Source organism: Psittacula echo (assembly GCF_963264785.1).
Source record: "Psittacula echo genome assembly, chromosome: Z".
NCBI classification, from domain to species: Eukaryota; Metazoa; Chordata; class Aves; order Psittaciformes; family Psittacidae; genus Psittacula; species Psittacula echo.
In genome coordinates this window covers 103,995,499-104,017,917 of record NC_137742.1, presented here as the reverse complement: position 1 = coordinate 104,017,917, position 22,419 = coordinate 103,995,499, and the positions used below count along the sequence as shown (strand labels likewise).

Sequence of the window (22,419 nt, the reverse complement as noted above, 5' to 3'; positions counted from 1 at the left end):
CTGAAAGGTTTCTGAAGGCTACTGTGCTCATCAAATTACCAGTAATGACACCTTTATTCCTTTCCTCAAAAATAATGAGATCTCTGAGGATTTGGGGGAGGAAAGGCACCTTCCATCGCTGGGTTCAGCCAGTACCACCCCATTAGTCACAGGACTGAAGCAACCACTCCCCACACAACTTCCTCTACCTTTTCAGATAAAAAAGCAACCTCCAAGTTTTCTAATAATCCTATGGACTGAGTTTCTTGCCACAACACTTTTTCAACAGGCAACAGGATAATTAAAGCTCTTCATCAGCAGCCCTTTGAAGGCTTCACTAGTCACTAAGAAGTTTCATCTGCTCCTCTCTTGGCTGTATTAAAACACAGTCAGAACTCCTGTGGCCTCTCACCTCTTCCAGAACTTGTATATGCTGACTTTAAAGTCCAGTGCAGCATTCTGCTCCTTCCCTATGTTGCTGATTAAGTCCAGCAATTTGTCCCACATCTATCTGAGTATATACAGAGTTTTACGGGAGGACAAACTCTTCTTTCACATTCATCTCTCCCACAAGTCTCATTCCAGCTTCAGAAGAGGACGCTTACGTATTAGCAACGCAAAATTGCTGACTGTCTAGTGAGAGAGTACCAAGCAGGGTTATGGGTCAGCATTATTCACTAGCATCTTCACTCAGCATGATCACCCTTTCCACCGCTGCTCTGATGTATGCTATTTAGCACAGCACACAGTCATCTGCAGTAGGCTGGTCTAGGTTTAAATATTATAGCCACAACTGTATCTGAGCATATCATCACAGAGGAAGACGATGACCCTGAATATGGGGTTGAGATAAACTGGACTTATTATTTATACTCTGATAACACTAAGTATTTGTAGCCAGGGTGAAGATCTCCTTCCAGGAGATGTAATACAAACTCATTTTGAAGCCATCTTGACCTCTAGAGTATCATCAAAATAACTAAGTGAAAATCAGGAGATAAGGAGAAGGTTGGGAACAGTCAACACAGAATCACAGACTGGTTTGAGTTGGAAGGGACCTTAAAGCTTATCTAGCTCAGACCCTCTGCCACGGGCAGGGACACCTTCCACTAGAGCAGGTTGCTCCAAGCCCCATCAACCTGGCCTTGAACACTGCCAGGGATGGGGCAGCCACAGCTTCTCCAGCATCAAGAACAGCAGAATGGAGGAAGAGAACACCAAGCAAGGATGAATAACGCTAGACTATTTCCCACTCCAGTGTCGCTTCCCAAGGGACCACAGTCTGCATGCTTTGGGACATGCACGGGGAACATTCTGTTAGCACAGGAGGCAGTTTCCATCTCAATACCTGGATAAAGCCTGCTGAGCAGCTTTTCATTGCAGTGTCCAAGGTGACACATGTGAAAGCCAACAAACACCCTTGGCTCCTCTCTCCTACAATAGTTTCCAGACAAAAAACTGCACAGAATTTATTCTGTGTCTCTCTCAAAAAAAACCCCAACTTGCCCAATTCACATCCAACAGTAGCTGTACCTCAGCTCCAACCCCACGTGGGAACAACTTAGGCTGAACAATACAACTCGGGCGCGAGCTCAGAGCAAAGATGACTAGGAAAGCAAATCTCATTACTTGCACCTATTACCTGGTTTGATGCAATTCTCTCTTGATGAAGTCACTTTCTGGAGGAAAGGTTTTTACCCCCGGAAAACCACAACAGAAAGCCTCATTTCTGGTTATGCTTTGGCTTTTTGACTCAGCAGTAAATATGTTACCATACGACAGCCAAGAAAGAAAGATGATGCTCGTGTCAGGACATTTTCAAAGTCTTTCCTCAAGAGCTACCTGCATGCCCAATGTGTAGCATCACCAAATAAACTTGTTCAACTTAACACAATGACTGCTATCTGATGCCATTTGGCTCATCTCCCCCAGTGGAATTCAGGAGTCAGAACTGACAGTGAGCTGGAGCAGCTGCCAAGATCCTCACCATCCACCTTAGACTAACATCTCAGTTACAGCCTCTGAGTTTTACCAGAGAGACTGTTAGAGGGTGGCAGCCCACAATACAGACAGTGTTTCGATCACATTTACTGCCACACACTGTCACCGGGCAGTTGCTGGGATGAAAGTGGAGGAAGCCTTAAGGCCTGTAGAGGAAAGCTCATTGGAAAGAGGCAGCAGTTACCAGTCTGTGGCTCCCAGCCCAGATCAGGCAGGAAGGCTGGCCAGAGCTACGCTGAATGTGATAGCTGCTCCTCATGCTGCATGCTGGGTGGGTTGAGCGATGTGTTTGATCCTGAGAAGCAGGAGTCTTCCTCCTCACTTTCATTCTTACAACTGTGATTTTTCTCCTTCCTGTCTTGTGCTGGATCTGGCTCTTTCTGGAGCTCTCCAGGTGCCAACTCAACTCCTTAATTCAACAGAGAGAACAAAACAAAAGCAGTTTGCTGCAAATCCAACCAGCAGGGTTTGAACAAGGCAGGAACTGACTCATGATGAACAGAGGAGGGAAAGGAGAGAAAAAGCTTGCCTGCTTCATGGTGGTGAGCTGGCAGATCAGCTCACGGTGCTTCAAATGAGCTTATCACCCTCAGCCCAGCAGAATTACCCAGGCTGGTGCTGGAGGCAAACCCAATGCATAAAGTGTGGCTGGCAAAGGCTACCAAAGCACGTGTGTGAATCCTGGTCTCTTTTTCCACCAAATTTTTAGGAAGCATCTCAAATATTTAAGAATTAGCATCCTAATTAGGTAAACCCATGCTATGAGGCTTTAAAAATCAAATAAATTAGAGAGGGAGTAAGAGACTGACAAGACAGACTGATCAAAAGCACCTTAATTTACTTGCAGAGCCCCGAGGAGCCGCATCCTGCGTCACCAGGGCACGAGCAAGGTCCGCAGAGCGTAGCTATTTCCGAAGCCCATTTTAACCTTAAAAATAACTAAATGCTTTATTTTCCAGAACGAACACGTTAATGCATATTTGGCTGGAATTTAATTACAGCAATCAAGCGGAGAACTGAAGCTGAACGTGGCTTTGGCAACGAGAGGAGGAACAAAGGCAGCTCCAGCTGGCAAGGCAAACCACAGCGTAGGTCAGCCAGCTCCCAACCGCACGCGCTCAGGCTCCCAAATAAACCCTGGTTGAAGCACGTCACTGAATTCAACAAGGACTTGGAGGCAAAGGGGGAAAAGCGGAGCCGCACGGCTCAAGTTTTCCTCCTCGTGTACTTATGCAAATGACGCCAAAGCATTTCTGATCTTAGAGGGGGAAAATAAGCTTCCTGGGGAAAGTGGCTCCTTCCTTCCCCCTCCCCATGGGACACAGCTCCCACAGGTAACGCAAACCTTATCACCCACGGTGGAGGGTGACGTCAGGCTGGCTCCGGGGCTACTGTTTTGGCTGTCAGTTACAGCTTGGTCTTCTGAGAAAGGAAAGTCCAGCGATGACTTAAAAGCCGTTTGGTTTCTTGCAGGAAAGCGTTGCGTCAGCACCGGCAGCTTCCCTGCGCTGTCAGTGGAATTTTCCAGAGGAAGCGGACTCCAGGAACGACTGGATCCATGTGCCAAGGCAGCTGCAAAGGGACCTGCAATCACTGCAAGATCAACCCCAGCAGTGTCCATGTGCACTGGAAGATTTTTCGTATCTTGGCACAATAAAAGCACTTACACTGAGATGGACAAAAGCTCCCAAAAACCACCTGTGTGGAGCTATGATGGGAAATGCTGAACCTTGGAGCTGGTGCTAATTGATGTCGGTGAAGTATTAGCAGAGAATATGCTTTTCTCAAGATGTTTCAATCTAAAGAGTTATCAGTTGCTTAAAAAAAAGAGAAAGATTTCTTCAAAGCCAGATGGGGAGAGGCTTTGAAATTAAATAGTGGAGATACAATCTGAACCTGCAGTATGAAATCATCACAGCAGGTAGATAAACATATCCCAGATGCGATCTACCCTAAGGGCTGAGCATTTGACGCCTTGAGAGCCTCCTCTAAATGAGAGGTACCCACATGCAGTGATTCTGCTCCAGTCTTTGCAAGATCTTAATAAAATCCAGTGTGGGAGATCTTTCCAGTAATTCCTTCTCTGAAATGCCAAAGAAAAACACATTCCTTGAGATCCACATCTGAGTCACTTGATGCCCTTCATCTTGATTTAGGGTTACGAAACCCTTCTACTGTGGAAGTGGAGGCAGAACCTCAAGTACCATGAAGACTAACGAAAACTCCAGCCAACAGAAATGCTTTGTGGAGAACTTTGAGAAGTTTTGCTGATTTGCTTCATGGAGAGTTTTAATTATCATGAATTTCCCAAATGAAATGTGAGCAGAAATGAAAGTGAAGCCGTCTAAACAGGTTCCATTGCTCTGGCTGGAAGGTGCACCACCAAAAACAGGGGTGTAAACAAGTTACGGTGTTTATCACTGCAGTGTTACCATACAGGGCACTGAACTACGAGTCCAAAGAACGACAGTGTCAGCACAGGGCATGTTCTGCATGTGGGGCGAAGGGAAATCCTCTTATGAGCGGTGCTGCATGGTGCAGTGCTGAAGGCAGCATAGCAGATCTATTGTGCGCAATGGAGGTCTGGAGCTCTGCTCCAGCTGGAGCCAAAACCCCTTGTTTCAGCCTGGGAAACCAAACAGCCTGGGGCCATTTGCTTCTCTTAACTCTCTTCACTCTAAGAAACCGCCCAGAGAAGGCACAAACACCTTGAGAGCAAATCTATGCCTCCTGACAGAGGCTGCTTTTTCCCCTTGGTAGCTTCCCATGGATGTAAGACCTATTCAGAGCACTCCAGGGTCTTCCTAATGCCTGACTCGAAACCAGGAAGAGCACAGAGTTGTCTATCCTGCCTGCTCTCCCTCCTGTGTCAGAACAGGGACAAACAAAGGATTTCTTTTAAGAAACAGCCAGTATTTCCACAGGGAAACATGAAAGAAGACAAAATCCAGCAGCTTATCACACCACCTTTATGCAACAGGACAGGATGCTATTACTAAGCCCACCAAAACACCTAGCTCTATTTTGAGTATTATTACTATTATATATATTATTATAATATATATATATTATTATATATATATATAGTATATTATATATATTAGTATATATTACTATTTGAGTAACAGCTGCTTTCATTGAGACCCCATACAAAAAACAGGGAGCAGATCCAGACAGCAGCATGGGGAGACCATCAGAATCTGTTGGAGAAGATGATGAAGACTCAGGAACACTCAGAATTACAGATTCATCCAAAAAACGAGTTCAGTTGGTTTATGATCACACACATACAGAGTCATGAATCACTCCATTTGCATTCCCTTACTTTTGCCACTCCTTTATCTAATCAACCTCATTCCAGCACTTTCCAACTTGCAAGCCCTGGGTAACTTGCATTCATTGATTTTAGACTCCAGGTTATCCTGCTTACTAACTTGCTCAGCCCAGAGATTAACAACAACCTATTGCAAGTCAACTTGAGCTAGCTTGGAAAAACAACACAAGTGTGATAGCATAACCTTTTGTCCCAGGGTCTGCAGCTTTATATAGCATCTTACAACTGAGGGCTATTGACATCTTAACAGAAGCTGCAAAGTAGCACAGTGCTCCTTGCTTGAAGGGTTTTACAAAGGATTTAATGACTTGCTACTTTCTGACATTGCTTTAAATGTCACTGTGTTCCTGCCTGCAGGTGTTATTTTTGTGTTAATGGCTGCATAAGTGCACTCCATCAACAGTCTTTTTCCTTCCAGAAAAAAAAACAACTGTTGTGTGTGTGATAGTCATGGCATGGTTCACCAAGACACTTCTCCTTCCTGGCAGCTTCAGAGCTGCTGTCACCTCCTGTCAGCCTCTGGAACATCTCTGAAGGCAACAGCCATCTTGTCCTCACCCTTCTTGGCACCGGCACAGAATTATTATGGGCTCTGACCAAACTTGTCTTCATGGAAATAGCTTTTAGGTCAGCTTTCAGGACAAGCTTCAAGGCCTGGAGAGGACAAAGATCTTGCCCAAAGGCTCGTTTTGCCATGCTGCTTCTCACCAGGGCCCACGGCATCTCCTGCGAAGGAAACCCAGGTGGGAAAGAAACCAACACCCATCTCACATACCTGCAGCACAGGAGTGCTTCCCTCCTCTTCCTTACATGGCTGAGGACCACCTAGTGCCACCAAAGCGAATGTGGCAATGATACTGAGCCTACTGCTTCCACCAGTGGTCCAACTGCTTAACGTTCCCTGGTGCTTTGGAAATACAACCGCTACCAGGTCCCATGACACTGACTGTTGCTTAATGTGATCCTGAAACAATCAGACTCACTTGAGTGATGGCAGGATAAAGACCTATGCAACAATAGAAGGATTAAAGCAAAGTAATACTACTGTGGATAGGGCCTTTGCTTGTAGCTGAAGCCCGGAAGCCTGGTTTAGAACATCCTACACTGCTCTAAGTTTCTTCAACTAACATTTCATGGCATTTCTTTATCCCCAAAATGCTTTGCACAGCAGGGAGCTACACTGGCAAGACAGAGATATAAAGCAGAAATTTTGCACTCAGCAAAATCAGTCACAGCCTGGGGCATCAGAACTCGTTCTGGAGATGGGGAACACAAGGCCAGACAGCCAAGTTATCCCTCCAGTCAATCATAAAGTGTCCTGGCTTGTTTTAAGTGTTCGATGCCTGAGGAAGGAGGAGGAGGAGGGGGAGGAACAATTTTACTAGCATTGCAATCTCAGATCATAAACTTCTTGGAGTGCTCATCTTCAGCTTGGGGAAAAAAAACCAACCCAAAGCATAAAGCAGCAACTGCACACTCCTTCAAAGAAGAGTCCAATCCACACGTGACAATCCTACTTGAAGCCCAAACACTGCAGCCTCTTTTAAAAGGTTCAAGGAGAAGCGTTTGCCACCAAGTCCACTAGGGTTTATAATCACTGTTTGTTGTTAAATTCTAATCCTCCTCATCTGTAGCAACCAGTGATGCCAGGAAGTCCTCTGTGTTATTACCCATAACTGCTCTGCTGTTGTTTAGAGATCAGATTAAGCTTTCCCACTTTCAATATAATGGAAGCAGAATTTGTTTCCATACTCCTGGCTATTTGCTTTTCATTTTCTTTCATCCTTGCAAATCCACAGTCAGTTTGTTTCCACCTCTACTTGAGCGAGCTTCAAGCTGATGGACAGACCGGCATCTACCTGTAATTACAGACATCCTCAGCTCTGCTTTTGGCAAAGCTCATGGCCCGTTGCACAACCTCTGTGGAGCAGTTTTCCAATCTCTCCACCTCATTACTAAGTGAAGTGCCGGGCCTCATGGGCTTAGTGCTGCCTTTGGTGCAGGAATGTTAACGGGCAGCTGCCTGCAGCTGGGCACAGCCAGCCCCCATCCATTGCCCTATGATGCCTGGAAAGGCCGGACTTGCCAAAAGCTAGGATCTAGCAATTAGGGAAAGCCCGGAGTCTATAAATACACCCATAGGTGAGTGCAACACCACTATCAGGCATCCTGCTGTCCAGGAAGCATGAAGCAATCACAATCGCTTTACACATCAAACAAACTCGGGAGCTGTTTAATCCCAAAGTCCCAAACCTGACCCTCTGCAGCACAGTGTGAAGGTATTCAGAGGAAAGGCGAGACAGCTCTGACTGCCACAAGGAAGTTTAGAGCCTGTCAAAAAGGTTATGTAGGACAGAATGGCACTGCCCAGAGCCAAGTCACACTGTAAGTGTGATGGAGGCTTCTGGGGAATGCTACGTAGAGAAACACAAGCTGCTGGATGAGAGATGTCTTCTCCAAGGGAAAAGAAGTCGACTTATGCTTTCACTTGGTTGAAAAGCTTTTTCAAAACTTACTTCTGCAGCTTTGTTTTCTCTGCAAACACCCATACACCTGTAAATGCTTCAGTAAGAGTGTTCACATTGATATGGGTTTCCACAGCAAGAACTGAAGAACAATTAAGCGTACTTGGAGAGCTCCCTTTACCATGCAGGGCTTTCAGTTTAATGGGATAAGTACTGCCATTAATTCCATTCTTCCCTAGGAGGAGATACTGTGTGTAGGTGCTTGCCTAAGATTTTCTAGGGAGATTTTAAAGCTTTCTGCTCAATAGTAGCTCCTTATTCAACATAAAAATGACAAATGCTTCTTGTCACCAGCTTTCAAAGCTCCTTTAAACAGTGCTAATGTTAGAGAGCGGGCATGGGAGGGAAAGAGGGAACCTGTATTCACAAAGCATATACCACAAACACCACAAATCCCACACCTCATTTCACACACATGGTTACATGGGGCAAGATGGATTTAAGATTGAGGAACACGGCCACCACTCCTGCCCAGCAAACCTTGGGCAGCACTAACAGCAAAAGCTCTCCCACAGATCCCTGCCCCATGAGTGTCAAAGGAAGAAGCAACCAACAGACTGAACCTTGCAGTGATCCCAGTCACAGTGACTGTTAATGACTAACAACCTGAGCTGTCCATCAGCGGATGTCACTTTCATCATCACACAGTTCTGGACAGCAAGATCTCTTCCAGCACTAACTGAACAAGAGCAGAACCGACAGCAAATGTGGTAATTAAGGTGCACAAATTATGGTTGTAAGTGAAGATTATAATTAAATGAAGCATTTAATTGAATATACTCCTGTAACCACTCTGCTATGGCACCAAAGTGCTCACAAGACACCTTCAAACTGTTCTGAGTGTGTGACTTCATCATCAAAAATCACGTTTCCTTTTGGTAATGCAAATAAAAATTCAGGGTCAGATTCAAGACAAAACCCTGCTCCCACCTGAAACCACACAACTGCATGCAGCAACTCATTTAGGGCCACCTTAGCACCGCTGTTTGTTAAAACACACCATGCTAATGATGTTTCACACCTTTCTCTAGTGTTCAAGAAACACCATAGACATCAGGCAGAAGGAGAAGGTCAAATATGACTTGGCAAACAGCTTCCCCACACCCCAATTTGCTCCAACACACACATACACATGCTTGTGTGTTCACAACACATATGACATCAGAACTTCTCATAAGTTCTATATTCTGCAGTGATATTTATGCAATGCTTTACAAAAACGCCTAATTCACTGCACTTAAATAATCATAAGAGAAACAGAATAGGAATCACTTTTGAAATTCCTACACTTTTAGTCTACCTGGTTCACTTTTCTCTTATACACAGGTCAGAACCAGGATTTTCAGAAACAATGAGCAGTCCAAGGCAGAAACCTAGCTCCACATCACATGCCACCACAGCACTTAGCACAGACTCATTTCAAGGCATACAATCCTTTTACATTTTCTAGCCTCTTTGTTGAATTTAACTTAAAAGATCTCCTGATACACTTGCTATCCACAAACTCCCAAACCAGCCCTGCCTCTTATCAAAGAACATTTGTCAAAGCTGCCACCATCTGCAGGACTCTCCCAGCACTGGGGACCCAGCCAGCCTCCCAAGACATGCTCTAGCCCCGAGGGAACAGGGACAAGCTGAACATCTCCATACCTACAGGCCAGAAGACAGATGCTGTCCTTTCAGACAGGTCATGCACGCTCGGTTCTTACTGATGTTTTAGCTCCACTTAGTGGCCAACAAGGCTCATTTAAAGCACTGCCTTCCTCTCGCAACCACCGCTTTACTGGAGTTGTGGACAACAGCGATCTCCTGCACTCTGATCACCACTACCCTGGTTCACGATCCACAGATAAAACAATGCAGATAAAAAGACAAGTCTGAATTCCAGCCACCACTTACCTTGGTAGCAGCGGGGACCGGGGCTTGGCTTTTTCTTTCTCCTTTTCCCGCTCCCTGTCCCGGTCCCGGTCTCTGTCCCGGTCCCTGTGCTGCCTGTCTTTCTCATCTCTCTTCACTCGTTCGCGCTCGCGTTCCCACTCCTCTTTCCGCCGCTGGCGCTCCTTGTCGCGCTCTCGTTCCCTTTCCCGTTCTCGCTCCCTCTGGCGCCGCTCCCGTTCCCGCTCCCGCTCCCTCTCGCGTTCCCTTTCTCGTTGCCTGTTCTCTCTCTCCCGTTCGCGTTCTCGCTCTCTTTCCTTCAAAAAAGAAAAGAGAAATCACTGTGTGGTAACATCCCCTAACAAAGTGGATACCAAGGTCCTGGACCACAAGGAGTTACAGACACCCTCTCATGTCAGAGTAAAGTGTTGAGATAGATGAATGTGGAGCCATCACTGTTTGCTGAGCAGGCAGAAAGCAGAAAGGAACAAAGCATACATCATACTCATCACAGCTGTAATTTTCAAAGGCAGTAGTCAAAGATTAATTTGGCTTATTACGCTTATTAAATAAATGTATTGATGTTTACAAGTATTTACTCTCACTGCTAATCGTGTTTAGCTGATTAACTGTACAGACACGCACCATGAAAATAATTGATGGTGCAGCATGTGCAGCAATAGCGAGGACAGGCTCCTGTTTATGCACTGCTTCTGCAGAACAGCAAGGTCTTCCAGCGAAAAGAAAGCCACTTTCTACACAATGTGACAAATACCACTGAAAAGCTCCCCACTGAGCAGGACTTACTGTTTTTTTGCCACTACTCTAGAGGCAAAACACATTGTGTAAGTGCAAAAGGAAGCAGAGGAAAAGGGTTCATAGCCTTATTTTCATAGAACTCGATAACTTACAGTAGTACACCACCAACTGATAAGGGATTTCAGCAACTGGCTGGGGGCTTTCCTCACCTGACTTGATCAACTAACACAGAACTCCACCAGCAGTGGACAGTCACATTGGAACCTCTGTCTGCATACTAAACACGCCTATCCAGATCCAGTTCTTTCTGTCCCAATAACTAACAAGCAAACCACAGTAAGGTTATTTCCTGGAAACTCACTCTCCTGACGTGTCCAAGAATGGCTGCAGATGTGGCTGTATGAGGCTGGCACGCAGAGATGCAGCCAGCAAGAGGAATCATCTTCCCAACTCAGACATGCTTTTGCCTTCATCACACTGAAACAGAACCTCCTCCCACCCCTGGCACTTAAGAGTGTGTTCTGTGCAGCAATTAAGTCAAGATTTAACTATCTGTAAGATTAAGCATCTTGAACGTCCATCACGAGGCCTGTTTCAACCCTGCACTGGAAACATGACAAGCACCAGAAGTACCTAGAAGAAAGCTGAAAGGAGAAGCACAGAAAGGGGTATTACCTTACTTACTCTGTAGTTACGGTATGGATCTGGGTCTGTATACTGAACCCTGAAATTCTCATACTGCCCACCACGCCAGAACCGTTCTATTTCATAGTCATAATAGGGATCTGTATAGGGATCAAGCCTACAATGAAAAACAGGGAAGGTTAGAAAGGGAAACATCACCTTGTCGCCACACAGAAACGCTATGTATTCTAGCTCAGGTTTAGTCACTGTGCACTGACAAGAAAAGACATGTTCAATGGAGTATGACCATACACAGTGGTTTATTTTCTACATACCCCAAACAGACAGGCTTTTTAAAGTGAAGCTTATCAAAGAAAAGCATAAACCTTTCTTGATAAACACAAAAGAAAAATGCTAAAAAACAAATTCAGCCTTTCAAATCAATGTGGTAAAAATGCTTTTTATAGCTACTTCAAATGTATGCAAATGTAACAGAACATGTTTTGCCTCATTGATTTCGAGCTGTGTTTTCTGTTCATGCACACAGAACTAATCTCAAGCATTCTCACATCTGAAGTGGAAGGGATGGTGATCTCCTACCCACCCTGCCACCAAAGATGATGGATGCATCCCGCTGCCACCAGCACAGGACATGAACTGTGGCTGAGCATTCCACTGGGGAAGTTAAGCTTTGGGGCAGGGCAGCAATGCTCTGCCCTGATAGCTGGAATTACTCCATGCAATGAAGATAACTGCATCTGCAGGTTATATTCTCCAGGAGAAAATGGGCCCTGGCCCTCCAAGCACACAAATGAAAGGGCAAGCACATGACACATGCTGCCCAACTGTAAAACTGTAGTAACTTCGGTCAAAAAAGGATTTAAACCCCACCCTCCTTAAATCTGCAATGTTTCCTCCATTTGATGAATTCTATTAACATTATTAAAGGGTTTTAATTCACATAGTCAACAATATCCAATCCCTGCCAGCCACCTGCAGTGGAAATATCACATCCATTGTAAAGACAGGGAGGTGGGTACAGGAAACAAGAAACTTCCAGGGCCACAGAGGAGTCAGTGGCAGACTAACATACAAAACAAATGCTCCCAAATTCCAGATTATCCATAATGAGACTCTGACTTGTACGTAAGAGGAATAAAGGGCCCACTTTTGCATTTTAAAAGCTGCTAAATAATCTAAAACTGGCTATGATGTAAGTGCTGCCCTGCAAGTCAAGCTGCTACTTGCATTTTTGTTCCAGTGCTTTTAAATGGTTTAAGATTTCCACTCATGTCTGAAACAAGCCAAGAAAAAGATACCAGCTAATCCTGAATACTGATATTTAATCCAGCAAGAAACTCCTGATGCCAACCAGACAACAGTCTAGATTCAGTGACATCAGGTGTCCAAAGAGACACAAAAAATCTCAAGCTACACCAAAACCAAACCTCTACTTTTAGCATAGACTCAAGTCCAAATCTCCCTATTCCCTGCCTGTAACATTTGTGGACTTCTTATTTATTTAAACAATCATTTAACTTGTTTAATTAACTGCTGTGCATTTAGGTAATTCGGTGCTAAAATGCTCAGGCGAATAACTGGTATCACCCAAAAAGTCAAATACATCCACTCAGTTAAACTGCCCACCACATCAGATGAGACAGCAGTCTGTGGCCTAGGAAGTTTTAAGAAGTACAATGGAAAAAGGAAAGGGAATATTTTCTTACAGTTGCAACAGTACTGGAATCAAAGACCTGCTTACCCATAGTTAATGTTTTCTTTGATGTCCACCTCCCTATAGTTTTTCAAAAAAGAAAAAGGATTTATGAACTATTTAGACATCTCCATAGGTCACAAGACAGTCCTCAAAGCATTTATTAACATGTCAGTGGTTAGTTTGCTGCAAGGTGTCTATCTGTGCAATAAGGTGCATATGTGTGAGAAAAATCACCATTTTTGGAGTTAAAGCAGCATCAGCATCATAACTTCAGCCTTTACACACAACGAAGATACTTCAATGCCACAATAAAGATGCTTGAATTTACAGGAATTCCATTTGTTAACTTATTTAACATTGGCAACATGCAAAACATTTATTTTCCTTGACTGTATGAAAACCAGAAAGTTCTGTACCTAACACAACAATTCCTACATCAGTGAGACAGTGGCAAGAACAACCAGAACACTGATAATAGTTTCCATACACAGTCATAAAATAAAGGTACTGTACAGTCAACCCACAGAGCACTAATGATATGTCCCAGGTGCAACTGAGAGCCTTGTCAGAGGAACAGAAGACCTTGTTCTGTTAAATACAACAGACATATTTCTACCCAGGAAAAAATTAATATGAGGCAACTGTTTTATTTCAGGCTTCAGAATTTAAAATGGGGAAAAGAACTGCACTCCACAGCAAATCAAGGGACAAAAGCTTAACCCACTCCTTATTCCTTTTCAGAGGGTTTTTTTTTTCAACTCATTCACTCTATAATAGGCAGAATCAAGCCTTGCAACACTTTGTGAGTGGGAGTATTTCCACAGTCTGTATGTGTAGGAAGAACAGAGGATGTATGAGCAAGAGAAAGAGATTCACCTGTAATCCTGCAGAATACAAGCCTCTCAAGAAATCTTTTTCCATTTGATTTCTTGGCTTGAGAACCACTAACCAAGTTTCCCAGAGCTGACTAACTCACCCTTGCGTCTTCTCCTGCCTGCTCTCAGACATAACAGGAGTGTGTCTGAGGTCTCCATCACTTCACATTTCACCTCCTTAAGAAAACCAATCACCTAAGCACTTGAGTTTAGGGTGTTTGTTTTGGCCCAGAAAGCTAAACGGTTTACTCTCTGACCACTATCTTACTCAACAGTTTATTTGGGACTGGTCAAAATGTTGAAGACCAGTTGCTGTGCCAATGCCCTTGCAAATGAACACCCAGATGGTCGAGACAGTACAACTGCTGCCCTAAAGCTCTTGGACCTTACTCCAACTCTGCAGCCTCAGCTTCAAAACTTTCATGGGTTGGAGTAAGAAAAACAAGAGGAAAACCAATTGGAAGAATGCACTGGCGTGACACAGGCAATGCACAACTAGACAATGCCCCTGAGGGACCAGTGTGCCAACAACACTGAAGGCAGAAAGGTTTAAAGATGACTGTAAAGGAAGGTAGTGTGAACTGGAGTGAGTGGAGGCAGCTCACATTTAACTGGTGACATGCTGCTTGATGGAAGTTGTTTCCACTTTGAGGTTAGCATTCCTCCAGTTAACTGGAGACTGCCATCTTGCACTACCTTTCCCCCAATCTATTCCATGTAGCAAAACCAAGACTTACGCTGGATCTCTGACATCTCTGGTGATGCGGTAATTCCAGTCACGGAAGAACTCGTTTTCTTTGTCAAATTCACGCTCGTCTTCTCCAATAGTCACAGTGAACCTCTTCTCCTCAAAGTCAGGCTCCTGCTCTTTTCTCATAGTTGCCTTTTTTAATACCTGCCATAATATAAAAAGCATTGTAAAGAGAACATTTCTGAGACCCAGAGAAACTGCAGTCTTAAAAATCCTTCACTTGGGAGAAACCTGCCCTTCTGCTAAAACACCCTTTTTCTGCCCAGCTCTCAATGTGCAAGACACTGGACCTTCCTTCATGTACAAAGTGTAATTCACTATTCCATCAGCTCAGAACAGCAGCAGACAGGCGGAAAGCTTCACACATGCTAACCCCATTTTCTGCAATGATCAGACACACGGATACATGCTACAGAAACAGGTACTGAAGTAAAGGAAATTAGCCCAGCTTAGAAAGGTTTGCTTTGTAGAGGTTTTGACTTCAGGGCCACAAACTCCCCCTAGCATATGAAAAAAAACAAACCTAGGTGTCAGCGCCTCTTGACTGTACAACTATGATACACAACAAGACACAGTTAACAGGTTTAAAAGCAAAAGGAAAGTTTCTTAGAAAGAACAAGAAGCTACATGCTCCAAAAAAAAGCTCCCTGTGAAACATGCCACTGGATTTAGGAGACATCAGCATGCTTCCTGAGGATGGCATTTACCTCTTTAGCGTGCCGAAGTCCTCTCTCCCAGGCACTTTCTGTTGGAGGGTCTGGAGGGGGCGGAGGTAAGATTTCATCAACAACTGGTCCTCCCTGTTGGAAAGGCAAGAAGAGGAATAAGACACACACTTGACATTAGTTTTAAGTAGCAAATTTGTGCTTTATTACCCAGTTACCCCAGAGTACCTCCAGACACTCCAGAGATGTATCAGCAGGCCATAAACTGGGACACACATGGAAAATTATTCTGCTCTACTAGCAACTACAAGACAACCTTTTAAAATATCATACATCCAACTGATGAATTGGATAGTGACTAATGTTCCTAAGTTACTAGCTCACAAAACAAAAACCAACCCAAATCATCTTCACTTCCAGAACAGGAGACAAAAGCTATGTGCAGAAGCCATAAATCCATAAAACAGATGTCCATACCCAAGGATTGGCTGGCATCAGTGGGTGAGGGCCAATGGGAGGAGCTCCATTTGGGGAGAAGGGCTCAGGCTTGGAGATCAAGGAGTAGTTCCCTTTGTCGTTCACACCAGGGTGAATAAATCGACAGTTCATGCCCCAGGTACAGTGCCCTGTGGAAACATAGTTCTGTTAGATCCCCACAGCAAACATTTGTTTAGACTCACAAGCATTTAAAACCCATCAAGGAATAACGCTGTTTGAGACATGTGACTTTTCTTCTCTCCAATTCTGTTGGGATTTACCTGTTTTCATATCCATGGAAAGACATTCACCACCCAACACCTTCCCAGAGAGGACAAACAGATCCAGTCACAGATCCAGTACAAGAACCTTATTATGGTGACAAGGGAGGGATGGATGCAAACAGACCATTAGGCAAATGATATTAAGAAGCCTATGAGCTCTTCAAGTCTTATTAATAACAAACACTCCAAGTTAGGAGTTTTACCTTTTACAAAAAACAATGAATGCATACAACCTGACAGAAAAGAAAGTACTGCAGTGCATTCAAAATGAACAGCTCCCTGGTGAGGCATGAAGTATATCAAAGCTTTTGCTTCCAGCCAAAGCCACAGGCTTGCCAGCACTAAGCAGGAAAGGAGACATCACTATTGAGTGCAGCAGACAAACCTGAGGCTGCTCATTAGCTTCAGGTACCACTCTCAAAGAAATGGTAACACTTGGGGGTCTATACCAGGCTACAAAGCTAACTCCCACCTTGCCTCAGAAACAAAACCCTTTTTTAATTCTCTTCCAGCAATCCACTCAACATCAGGTAAGAGGCATTTTGCAGATCTCCCAGCAGACAACTGCATCACAAAGTCATTGCTAGTTCTGTGCTAGCTCAGTCATTAGCACATTGTCTTGAGGGGTAAAGGAGCCGTTAGCACTGTTTCAGCCCAAGGAAGAATCCCCAGTGTTGGCTGGCAGAAATTCACGCTGCACTTGGGTACCTGGAAATGCTCCTCATCAGTCCCATACTAACCACGTGCTGGTGTCAGAGGTAACACTGTATGCTTTTGTACTGTCAAACATAACAAGAGCACAAATCCCTTTGGTCAATGGCTCATACCTTCTCAGTGTCTAAGCACTCTGTGTAGGGGCTGTCAGACACCTACACCAACACTTACATTCCTACTGAGGCATCAAGAGGAATGACCACTCTGACAAGTAACGAGCCCTGCTCATGTCAAGGTGGCTATACAGCAAGTTACTTTGCTGGAAGGCTTTGCAAGCTGGTCATTCACACCACTGGATAGATGCAGCCACGTGAGTGCTCTTCCAACACAGCAAGGGTTAAAATCTGAATGTCTTGAAGAGCAGCACCTCATCTTCCTGGTGGCAGTAAAGCCTTTATTGGGCAAGCAGGAGCGAGTGTCAACGTTACCTGAACTGACACCAAATCACACAACAACTACAGCAGGAGATTCTGCAGTCTGAACTTTGACTCAGGCAAATATTTCCATGCTGCACAGAGGCGTGTGTCACGTTAAGGATTCAGGAACAAACAGCTCTCCTGGCTGAGGGATTTCCCTGTTCCACCACCATCACCACCACCACCTTCGTGTCTCAGCACACAGAGAAAATCTGATACCAGAAGACATCCAGGAAGCAGAGTATGTGATATGTGATGGTCACGTCTCCGGAAACCCCCTGAGCAGGTCCCTGCTCTACATTACACCACTGACATAGGGAGTAAAAGACTCCACCCTGCTCCCCACCCTTCTTTTGATCCAGATTTTCATAAACTGTTTTTAGAGCGATTGTAAATAAAACCAAATAAATGAGCAAACATGAAGTGAGATGCAGCTGCAGGAAGTGTAAGATTATATTATTAACCTGTAATCAGTTTAAATAAGTAAACTTTCATAAAACCTAACTCTCTAAACTAAAGCAAAATTGCAGGATAGCCTAAGATAGCTGTTGTAGAGTTGCCCAAACTTTGGGAAATGTCCTATTAAAAATTACAAAAAAAATTACAATAAAAAAGTCAGTTATATCCCATGCTGTTTTAAGAACACTTGCAAGTCTGGGCCCTCCAACATAAGAAGGACATGGAGCTCTCAGAGCAAGTCCAGAGGAAGCCATGAAGATGAGGCACCCTTAGAGAGCTGGGCTCTTCTGGAGAAGAGAAGGCTCCTTAAGGGGAGACCTCAGAGCAGCTCCCAGAGGCTACAGGAAACCTTGACAAGGGCCTGTAGGGACAGGCCAAGGGGAATGGCTTTAACCTGCCAGAGGGGAGAGACTGAGATGAGCTCTTAGGCAGAAGCTCTTCCCTGTGAGGGTGCTGAGGCGCTGGCACAGGGTGCCCAGAGAAGCTGTGGCTGCCCCATCCCTGGCAGTGTTCAAGGCCAGGTTGGACACAGGGGCTTGGAGCAAGCTGCTCTAGTGGAAGGGGTCCCTGCCTCTGGCATGGGTTTGGAACTGGATGAGCTTTAAGGTACCTTCCAGCACAAACCAGTCTGGGATTCTAAGTTTTCCCTTATTTGCTTCCATCAGGCTCACCACACTTAGGGGAAATTCATTTTTGCATATTGGCTGTACGTAAATTCAGCATCTGGTTGCCAAGGAATAGAAAGGTGATACTGAGGACACCTGAGGCAGAGTTTATCATGCAGACTGCAGCTTAATAGTTTAAATCAAACAAGAAAAATTACAGCACCTTTTGTTTTCTTCCACCATTACAGTATGTCATTACCTTTCATGAAGAATCGGCATGTGGGACGTGGCCTCACTTTTCTGTCGTTGGGGTCTTTAACTTCTCCTTCCTCCAAATCGTCATCCTGGAACAGACAGACAAGCTGACATTTCACGTGGTGCATTTTCTGCAGCGACTTGACATTTCACAATATGGTCAAATATCAGTCACTGAAAACACACCCTGGAGCAAAATAGAAGAGAAAAACACTATAAAGTTCCAACAAATACCCCACAGCATCTTCACAACGTGCTTCTACAAACAGCACGATGCATCAACTTCAGTGTTTCAAAGGTGATGCCAGACACTTCAGGTGTTAAGCACATCCTGATGCCACACCACAGACCAAGGTTTCAAGCTGCATCATTTTACCTGCTATATACTGGACTGTCCCCTGCTCAGCACTCATGTCACCCTTATTTAAGCTCAAAACAATTCCTTCTATCTATTGTTTTAAAATGCGCAGCAGTATTCCTGCATTAATGCAATAACCCAGCAACATCTGTCCAAGTCTGAAGGACAACTGCTATTACAATAAGTAACTCCCACATGCTTTCCCGCAGTGCTGAGTGACAACTTCACACATAAGCTTCTTAGGAATAAAGTCATACATATTTCTTCCAGTCCTCTCTGGCAACAACTTGACACCTTCCTTTCTACTCCTCAGCTCCAGGCAGGAGCTCTGAATCAGCTCATATAAAACTCTACATCATCCCCAGGCACAGCAGGCCCAGGAAGAAAGTCTGGGAGATGCAGGTTGTTTTGAAGATTAAGAACCACAGCGGATGAGAGTGTGAAATAACAGCCACAAAACATCTCCAGAAGAAAGCTGTTGAAACTTTGAAAGTACCTGCCTTTGCCTTTGCTCTCAAGAGGGGAAAAAAACCCTTTCCCCGGCTTCACAAGGCTGCAGCTGAAAAGACAAAGGGAGGCGATGCAGAAGGCAAATACATGACCAGAATTGTCAGAGATATTTGGCAAGGAAATGAGCTATTTAATCTAAAAGGCACCCTGGCTTTCCCTCACTCTGCCTCTATTCACCACCACACAAGTTTTCAGCATCTGAAACACATCTGAAGAGGGAGCATCCGGTGGAGGCCTTCCCCTTGCGTGGCAATCGCAGCAACCCTGTGGCAGAGACAGCAGTTGTCTACATGGAAAAGATTAGGAAAGTTATGTACTTTGATCAATTTAGCAGCTGGAAAGGAAGAAAAAAAACATCACTTGGCTGTAAATAAACAGAGGATCTCTAGAGAGATGGGTTAACAGCTTCTGCTGCTGCATTCCTCTGAGGGCTATACAAGGAGAGCTCTCCTGAACAAGGAGGGATTTAAAATACTACACATATATTAAAATTAAAATTTGCATTGATATTCTCCTCCCTCCAAGACAGAAGTCTGAAAGCAGAATAAAACGCAGAGGTTTCACAGCTCCCCCCAAAGCTAGGGATGGCATTCAGTGACGTGTGAATGGCATAACCAGCTCGACTCCGCTTCTTTCAAAGGAGCTGTGTGAAGTCTTTGCAAATGCTGTACTTGAACAAAAGGGTAAGTATTTATTTCTGTGATGTCTCCTTGGAATCAGGCAGCTGGGAGCCCTGTTATGAGATAATACATGAAAACCAGAGTACAGATTCATCTTGTGCTTTGTAACGAGAGCGCTCTTAAGAAAGCCTTAGACTTTAAAGGAAAGCATTCATATTTTAATCAAGAAGCAGGCATGGAGTCACAGCTCCAGGAATTTTTTCTCCCCCTGCCTGGACTCTTTCACAAGACAGTAGAATTCCTCCTAAATGAACCAGAAATGCACAAAACTTTTGGAAAATATGTTTTTAAACAAAATCATCTGCCAGAATGGCCATGATGAAGAAAAATTACATCACCTTTTTTAAGCAACAGAACTTGTCAAAGCAAAAAACCACACAATATACGACTCTTCAGTGAAAAGGGAGGACAGGTCTCTTCTGTGATAGTCTGAGAGCTTCCTGAGCATGTGGCCGGGGCAGCTACACAGCTATGGAGACTGGAAGGCAACACCACCTCCCCAGTATGAATCCTCCCCACCAGTGACCCCATCCACAGTGCATTGCTTCTTGTCTGGTCACCAGGATGCTCTCACAACCTTGCTTAGCTGTGCAGGACACCTTCTGGTACAGAGAGCTGAGAACAGAGCCTACTCTGGGCCACAGACTTCTCTTTGAAGTGCTTTGCACTCCCACTACTCAGATTCAAGCAAGGTGTCCACTAGACCAGGAACCCACAGGAGGGTTTCTACTCTCCTGCTAGAATCACTCTGTCCTGTTTTCTTCTGCCTGCAAGAAGGAAACTGGTATTAAGCTGTATTAAACATGTAAAGACAAACATGAATAAAGAGTGCTATTTGCCCCAGTCACCAAGGCAATTAAACCCAGGTTTTGATTTTATTAAATAGCTGTTTGTCCTCAGCTGTGAAACAGCAGCTACTGGTACTGCATATCCCTAAAAATATCCTCTAAACCACATGCAGGGGCCACCTGGTTAGGCACTTTCCAGAGAGCCCAGCACCTTCTGCTCCTCTTCCATGCATCCAGATGCTGCTAAAGCCCAACAACCATCTCAGGGCCACAGGCTTCCACTCCCCAGCACCAGTCTCTCAACCTCAAGCAAGGAGACAGCTTATGAACACCTAATCCATAGCTATAGTCTGCTGTCAGCATCATTCAGAAGTCCTCCAAAAGCTGAGGCAAAATAGTTTCTTAAAGCACTGGAGCCCTTCCACGCTCAACGGGAACAAAGCTTATTTGTGATGGCTCTGACAGTATTTGGCACAAAGCTTTTCTACAGTACATGGCACCAGACATTCCACCCACCAAGTTTAGGATTTGGTACGCGGTATGGTCTTACCTCCAGAGAGAAAGTGTGTTACTTGCACACTGGGGACACAGCTAACACAGCTAATTCATGTCAAAGAAGGGAGGCATGGCAGTCTAAGAGCCAAACAGTTCAGAAACACGAGGACAGGTCTTTCCCTGTAGGGCTCTGCCCACTTGGACCAGCTCCTACTTACATCAATTTCTCCATCATCAATTTCTCCATCATCTTCTTCTTTCTTCTTCTCCTTGAGGGGATCCTGGCCATCCTTTTCATCATCACTTTTGCTACTGGATTTTTTCTCATCTTCATGAGCATCATCTCCTTTCTCTTCTTCCTCATCATCCTCACCAGCAGCTTTCTCACCATCCTCCTCTGCAGCAGCAGCACTTGGTTCCTCAGGAACTTCCTCATCATAGTCCAACTCATGCTCATCTAGTTCACGGGTGACAGACGATGCTTCATCACCAAGATCATTTGTCCTGTCTTCTTCCTCACCTTTGTGAGGTGGAGGGCTCTTCAGCTCCCCACTCTGCTCATTGTTGTCAGACTGGTGAGACTTAGGTTCACTTAAGCGGTCCTCTTCATCTGAGCGGTTCTCCTCTTCGCCATGGCCCAGTCCCCTGGCTGCATCCTCCTCCTCTCCCATAATGCTGCCTTGCCCACCCTCTCCATCAAGTTCCCGGTCTGAACAACATTCCTTCAGGACTTCCTCATCAGAAAGCTGCTGGTACTCTTCATCAGGAGAGCAGGGGTTTTGCTCAGGGCTGTTGGAAACGTCCATCAGTACCCAACAGTCTGCAGAGGGTAGAAAACAACACTAGTTATGGGGAGCAAGATGGGACAGATCAAGGAAGGTTCATCTTGCAGAGTTTGTACTCTTGTATTTCACCTCCTAAAGAAGAATGTTGCCTGAATTGATTAACATGGTTTATCACAGTATTTTCAAGAAGGAAATACAGAGTTTAAGCTGCATAAGAAACTGATTCTGATATTGTTCCAGACTAGACAAGAGTCTGCCACCCTTCGCATACAAGAATGAAGCTTGAGGCTGGAATTTTACCTACAAGCTCTAGCATTCACCAAGTCAGTTTGAAACTCCAAGGTGTATTTTTTAACTGTAAGCACATGGCCCTGCAGACTGCACAGACTTAAAACATACAGGAGCACAACTTACAGCGATGCTGAAAAAATAGCCTGTATTTTTACAGGACCTTTTACACTGCATACAGAACAGACATGAAAGCAAAG

At 44.7% G+C, this 22,419-nt stretch overlaps 1 protein-coding gene across 5 annotated transcripts in view; it reads right to left on the bottom strand.

The window, feature by feature from the left end:
• The window catches only part of ZC3H18 (zinc finger CCCH-type containing 18), a 49,026-nt gene that overhangs the window by 18,056 nt on the left and 8,551 nt on the right, over positions 1-22,419 (bottom strand). The window contains exons 3-10 of one of the 5 annotated variants that reach the window (XM_080637424.1): positions 21,365-21,966; positions 18,320-18,389; positions 15,583-15,731; positions 15,148-15,240; positions 14,427-14,584; positions 12,860-12,892; positions 11,149-11,275; positions 9,739-10,031 (exon numbers count right to left, since the gene is read on the bottom strand). In XM_080637424.1, the coding sequence (XP_080493550.1) occupies positions 9,739-10,031; positions 11,149-11,275; positions 12,860-12,892; positions 14,427-14,584; positions 15,148-15,240; positions 15,583-15,731; positions 18,320-18,389; positions 21,365-21,952 (1,511 nt within the window). In that variant the 5' untranslated portion in view covers positions 21,953-21,966. Of the gene's footprint in view, positions 1-9,738; positions 10,032-11,148; positions 11,276-12,859; positions 12,893-14,426; positions 14,585-15,147; positions 15,241-15,582; positions 15,732-18,319; positions 18,405-21,364; positions 21,967-22,419 lie in introns of all 5 variants that reach the window. The other 4 variants (XM_080637422.1, XM_080637423.1, XM_080637425.1 and 1 more) reach the window with 4 other exon arrangements.